Raw genomic sequence first — 6990 nt, 5'->3', positions numbered from 1 at the left:
TCCTCCTTGGAAGGAAAATAGACCTTGTAGTCTACAGGCGGACGAAACGAACACGAGGAAGCGCTTCGTCAACCCGGCCCTTGATGGACCTTGGGTGCAGTTCGGAGGGTCCGAGGGCCTCCTCTAGTCTTAGAAGCATCGCACCCACCTAAGTCCTCTACAGTTGCCAAGTCCGCACCTCCCACCATCCCAGAAAATAGACCTCGTAGTCTGCAGGCAAATGAAACGAACAAGAGGAAGTGCGCTTCGTCGACTCGGCCCATCCTTGATGGACCTTGGGTGCAGTTCGGTGGGTCCGGGGGCCTCCTCTAGCCTTAGAAGCATCGCACCAGCCTAAGTCCTCCGCGGTTGCCCAGTCAGCACCTCCCACCATCCCACGACATTAGAAGGAGAAGGTGCATTAGGCAAAGTGTTGCAGTTCGTCCTTTCTCGCTGCAGTTCAGACCCTCATGGAGCAGGCCGAGGCAGATTACTTGGCCGCCAAGGGTGTCTGGCGAGCCACCCTGCGTCAGCAGTCGATGCCGACTAAGTGGGGTAATGATGACTAGGAGCTTGACCTAGCCTTCTTTGAGACCTTCTTGGACCGAACCTCGCCCATATCAACAGGCATATGTGAGCCTTTTAGGCATCCCGATGATCTTCTAGTGGGAGCCCAACACGCATTGAGTCAAATGTTTTCTAGGTGTTGGGAGAGGTCACCTCGATTGTCTTCTTCTTCGGAGTAGCCCCAGGTGAGGAACCAACCCTTGGGGTCGCGTCAAGTCCCGCCTGGGGTTGTGGGAGTGACGATGCTAGGAATTCGTCAGGCAACGAGTTTCCTGCAGTAGGGCTTGGCGGGCCCTCTAGCAGGCTAGAGGACCGATCAATCACTAAAAGTTCTTCAACCTCAAAGGAGGACAGTAGGGAAGGTTCCATCTCCCCGCCTGGCCACCTCCCTACAACCCCTTTTGCGAGACCCACCTTGTGCGGGCGGCCATGTGGAGAGGGAGGGCTAGAAGATCGTCCGGGTTCGAGTGCTGCTCAGAAGAAGGCTGTTAGGGATGCAACGTGCTAGCTCGGGGGGATCTTCTCTCCGGTACACTTCTCGCCTTTTCTCGAATTTTAGCTTTTTTCCTCGCCACCTTCAGTTCTTATGGCTCTTTGGTTGCTGATTCTAGGGGATTGAGCCCTTAGCAGCTTGGATCGTGGATGGTCGGGCAGAGAAAGAGAGAGAGGTTTGTGAGCTGCATGAATTTGCAGCCTACGCCCACGAGGGGGCGCTTAAACCTCAGTCTGAGAGAGATGACCAGATCGAGTCCCTCGCATGTGTCCAAGTGAGGTTGTGCTCGGAGGAGGAGGAGGAATGCACCCGTCTTCGCAATGATGCTATCGAGGGAGATGTGGAGATCAAACACTGCCGGGATAGGATTGAGGGGCTCGAGGGAAATGGAACGTGAGTAGGGTACCTTGAGGGCAAGGTTGAGTCACATGTTCAGCTGATTGCAAGATTCAATGATTCCCTTCGGTGTAGACAGGAGGAGATTGGGTCGCGAATAGAGGAACCGTGATCTCTGCAAGCCGAATTGGATGGTGTTCACGTCATGGCCGCCGAGAATGGAGCGTGGGTGACCTTGTTCGAGTTCGAGTTGGCTTCTTCGTAGGGGGCCTTGATGAGGGTTTCTCCCCATCTATCTACGGCGAGGGCGGTGTGCAACAAAGTGGGCCCATGTCTTTGTGGCATGCCTTGTTCAGGTCTGTTAAGTCTATACACATCCTCCACTTGTCGCTCGACTTTCAGAGACCAAGACCACGTTGGAGAGCCACTTAAGGTATTGAGCCTCTCGAATGAACCCAACTGCCAATAGTCGGTCGACCTCCTCTGCGATCACGACGTACTTCTCTGTGCAGAAGCTTTGCCTTTTCTGTCGAACCTTTCGGGTGCCTGGGTGGACACTCAAGCAAATATTCGATTATGTCCCTGTCGATGCCTTGCATGTCGATCCCTGTTGCCAACGTCTTGATGGTCTGCGAGTAACTCTACTAGCTGGGCCATTGTCACCATACTCATTCTCATCATGATCCTCAATTTCTTGTCTGGGTGTGTGATGTTTAGGGGTACCAACTCTAGAGGCTCATTTATCTCCCCTTGCTTCAAATTTTGCTCGTCTCGGACTTCCAACTCCTGATTGACGAGTTGGGGAGGCAACGAGAGGATTGGCAAGGTCAGGTGCATCGATTCCATCCCACCTCTTCCACTACACTCGAGTCTTTTCTCCTCGGGGAAGGGGGGTTGTTCGTGAGTGTATGCTATTTGGTGAGGTCAGCGGCTCTCCTGCCGCGTGGTCATGGACCGCAGTGGTCGTTTACAAATGACACACTTACTTTGTTAGGCTAAGATAACTTGGATCCAAAATAATATTTTTTATTTTATTCAATAAGAAAATTAATATTATTATCTAGTAGATGGATAATTGGTCTTATATCAGGGATTCAGGAGGCGCAATGCATGTAATAATATAATATAATGGATTCTAAACATTTAATTTGCTTTATTTATATTCCATAACTTTACATTTTCAGTTCCGTTCATTTTTTTTTTCCAAGTAGAATTATAATTATTTGTAAAAATTATTGTTTAAATTTATAATATTGTTTATATTTTATGTAATGCATTTGGAGATTAATTTGTACTATAATTTTATTTGTGTTGTGTTGTGGTTTTGTTCAAGTCTTGTAGTCAATCGATTAGGTACTACACCTATCAATTTCTTTAATACGTTATAAGATTTCTCTTTTTTGTTTAATGATGAGAAAATAATATTAATGTTAGATAAAATCATAGATTGTACAAGTAGTGTGCACTTTTTTTAAAAAAAGAATGAGATCAAATATTAAAAAATTAATTTTTTAATATAAGTCTATATTTGTTTATTTAAAAAAAATAGTGCACAATACTTACACACTATAGAATTATAAATATAATTTTTCTAATTTTCTTTACAGCATCATCCTTCCCTTATGCCAACTCTACGTTTACATAGTCTTTAAAGCAAATAGATATATAATATAAATAAATAATAAATAGCATAAAACTTTTTTTTTTTTTTTTAATGCATCAATCTTTTTTCTACTCGAGATCAATTTAAATAGAAAAATATTACAGTTATAAAGAAATTTTACAAACATAAACTCATAAATTAACATAATTTTATATGATATATTAGATGTTTTTATAATAAAATTAATTTTATAATCTAATATACTACAATAAAATCTATTCGTTGTCAAAGTATATCTCTTTAAATAACAACTTGAGAAAACCTTTATGGCTTGATCAGGAATGAGCTTTATACAAGTTTTTTAAATCCTTCCTCTGGACTTCATGAATAGTTACTAAAAGCTTTCATTTATTCGATCAAGGAGTAGTAACCTCTACAGGTGTTTGAAAAATTAGTGACGATCTTCATCATATTTAAAACGAGTCTCTTCAAATGAAATGTTGTATGAAAATATCTATTTCTCAGCTAATTATATCTTATTTTATTATATAAGATGTGATACATTTATCGATTATTACTGGATGATAAAAAATTATTTAATAAAAGATTATTTAATAGTGATAAATATACTATATCTTATATAATAAAATAAAAATAAGATAATAATGTGGTGTATAAGATTTTTCTTATAAAAATATTGAATGTATAAATAAATTTATAGCAAAAAGTTTTTTATGAGAGAAATATTGTAATTATAAAGAGATTTCATAAAAAATAAACTCATAAATTAATGTAATTTTATATAATACTTGAATCTATTTAAAATAAAAATAATTTTACAATTTAACATATCATATCAAGATACGTCATTTTATAAGTTTAATTTTGTAAAATTTCACTATAGTTAAAAAGCATTTTTTTTTTTATAAATTCAATATATAATACTAAATTACATAAATATAAATTTACTTTACATAAATATAATAATGATTAGTTATTAAAACAAATAAAATACTAAAAATATCAAAATTCAAAATAAACGAGCGTTGCGTGATGATCTGTGACAGAAAGACGAGGAAAAGAACACGTGTTTCAAATAGCAATAAAACAAAAAAAAAGTAAACAAAAGAAAAATAATATAATTAATATTTAGAAAGAAAAGGAAGGTGCGAGGAAGAAGCTGGAGAAAAGAAAGCACCATATATTCCTCGTGCCTTTAACACTTGGGTGGGACCCAATAAATTAGAATATTATATTATAATAATTATTTATTACAATTTAATTTTTATTCCACAGATATATATATATATATATATAGCCAGCCACGCCATGGCCGGTATCAGAATCTATATCTACCTCTCTCGGTTTCTTCCATGTTTATGCGAGCGCATATATCCATCTCTGTATCCTGATCGAAGCTTTCGATTTCATACATATAAATCTCTGAGCCTTACCGTACTTTCGCATCCAAGTTGTTCGTTTTCTTTCTCTTGGCTGGGAAATTAAAATCATGTCGAGCTCGCCGGTGTTTTCTGAATTTTCCGGGAAGAGGTCGGAGAAAGCAAGCTTCTCTCTTAAGTGTAGCCTACTGAGTCAGTACCTGAAGGAGAAGGGCTCCTTTGGCGATCTCAACCTCGGGATGTCATGCAATGTCGAAGGAAACGGTGCGCTTTCCCCTCCTCTTTCCTTTTCTGCATTTGTTTTTTTTGTTTTAATTATCTCATTCCTTTCTTTTTCGTGTGTGATTTTCTAAGAAAACCCAGAACTTAGATCTGCTTAAGGTTTCTCTTTCTTTCGGATTTTTTATTGTCTAATTCCCATATCTTCTCCCAAGAATTTGGATGTGTCCTCTTCCCTCGTCAAAGCTCTACTTTTCTGTTCTTTTGAGGTTTAGAAAATGATGTTTAGAATTGAAACAGGAAAGGTTGAGACCTACAGTCAGACAGCACCAACAATGAATTTATTCCCCATCACTGAGAAATTGAGTGATTTTTCTTCCCGAAACGTGGTGGCCACTCAGAACCTTAAACCCATGGATTTGTTCCCTCAACCACCTGGGTTTGCTGCCTCCTTACCTAAGGAAGAGGTCCCAGAGATTGCTACCGACTCTAGGTGAGCCCAATTACTACTTTCCCACGCTTCTTTACATATATTCTATGTTGTCTAAAATAAGCAAACTGATTCTAATTTTCTTTATCAATTCATAATAATATCACCATCAATGTTAGAAATGGGTTAATTCATATTCATGATTTGGGTAAATTCATTTGTGAGCGCGTGGAGTGTCATGAATTAAATTGCTTGCAGCTTAAATGATTGAGCACCTTAAATATGTTGCTCATTGAAAAGCAGCTGGAAGCTATTGTACTGTATCCTAGAAGATAAATATCTGATTTGTATATCTGATTTTAATCTGTTCATCATGCAGCAGAGTGGACAAGTCTGCCACAGCAGAGCCTGAAAGAGCCCAAATGACAATTTTCTATGCCGGGAAAGTAATCGTGTTCAACGAATTTCCGGCCGAGAAGGCCAAGGAAATCATGCTCTTAGCAAGCCAGGGAAGCTCCCAGAGCAATCCCAACAACCAGAATGCATTTGCTGCTTCTAAGTTGGCCAGGATTGATTCCAGCAGTTCAATTGGTACCAGCTCTAGTTTTGTTCCTCCTAGTTTGGGCAACAAAACTATACATGAACACATTCAACTGCCCCCTCAACCCCTTGCTAATGGTAATTATTTCTTGTGATTACTAACTGCTTCTTGGTACAATAGATGGAATGTTCAGATCATTATGTTGAACATGTTTCTGATTTAGTCTTCCGCTTCAAAATGGCAGATTTACCAATTGCAAGGAGAGCTTCACTCCACCGGTTCCTGGAGAAGAGGAAAGATAGGTAGGCATTTTGGAAAACATAATATAGGAATATCTCATACGAGATTTATTTTTTTCTATGCATCATTTAGAAGGATTCCTTGTCTCCATACATTCAGCTAAATTTAGCTGCAGATGTCTCAAAGAAACTGGTTCACTAGTTGTATTGCTTATTGGAGTCCTTTACACACACACACACGCACACACACACACACAAAAATGTTATTTTTTCAATTCTCAGGGGTGGGATTGACACATCCTTGATTGTCACCAGCAAGTCTTGGGTAGGGTGGGGTTTGGGTAGGTTTAGGTTTTATGAGTCTTTCTTGATGAGATTGGTATTTTCCATCCTCGTAGTATATAAAAAAGTCAAGGGAGATTTTCTTATCTCTGCTGTTGTACTCCATTGAAGCAAACTGAATAACAGTGACATTATAATGGTGTTTCAAGGTTTAATCTCTATTATTTTCTTTCATGGCATTTTTAACAGGGTCACAGCAAGAGCACCGTACCAATACCAAACAAACAACTCAGCAGCAGCCGCTCCTGCCAAGCCAGTCGAAAGCAAGTCATGGCTCGGCCTGGCTGCGCAATCACCAAACTAGTTTTAATCATATATTCATACAACCCACCAAAATTAAGCAAAAGGATGAAAAACTCAAATTATATTTGATTTATTCAACATCCTTTGGCTGTGTTTCCCTCTTCAGTTTCGGCTCCAACAAAGCCAGCCTTGCCTTAGGCCTCACTTTTGATGATGAATCATAGTTGCTGTAATTATGTTTTGATGTGAGCATCTTTGTAACTGATAAATTTTGAATGAGTGAAACTAATTTACATTTTAATTGAGTCAGTGGATGTACTTATAATATTTGTTCAAAAGCTAGCTTCATTTTTTTAGCTCTATTTGGGTCTGTTCAATTAACATTGCTCCCCAAGGTCTGAAGGAAATGAAACTGGTAAATGAATAGCCGACGTTCTTCGAGTAAAATAAACAGAATTTTTAACATTTAGCTTCGTTTGGGTATAGAAACAGTTTTATCTCATTTTATCATTATAATTTTTCAAATTCCTATACAAAATATTATAAATAATTTAACTTTTTTAAATTTTAAAATAATAATAATATTAAAAAATAATAT

General features: G+C 38.7%; 1 protein-coding gene across 2 annotated transcripts; it reads left to right on the top strand.

The window, feature by feature from the left end:
• The first annotated feature begins 4302 nt into the window (after positions 1-4302).
• Positions 4303-6701, top strand: LOC108979265 (protein TIFY 10A-like). 2 transcript variants are annotated; one of them, XM_018949913.2, is made up of 5 exons: positions 4303-4642; positions 4898-5090; positions 5407-5705; positions 5813-5870; positions 6339-6701. In XM_018949913.2, exons 1-5 carry the CDS (start codon positions 4489-4491, stop codon positions 6451-6453), a joined length of 819 nt encoding a protein of 272 aa, XP_018805458.1. In that variant the 5' UTR covers positions 4303-4488; the 3' UTR covers positions 6454-6701. The 2 variants fall into 2 exon arrangements, with proteins under 2 accessions (XP_018805458.1, XP_018805459.1); XM_018949914.2 differs by having other exon boundaries at positions 4316-4642; positions 5410-5705.
• Positions 6702-6990: the final 289 nt, after the last annotated feature.

This window comes from Juglans regia, chromosome 10, assembly GCF_001411555.2.
Source record: "Juglans regia cultivar Chandler chromosome 10, Walnut 2.0, whole genome shotgun sequence".
NCBI lineage: Eukaryota > Viridiplantae > Streptophyta > Magnoliopsida > Fagales > Juglandaceae > Juglans > Juglans regia.
This window is presented reverse-complemented; position numbering and strand designations above follow the sequence as displayed.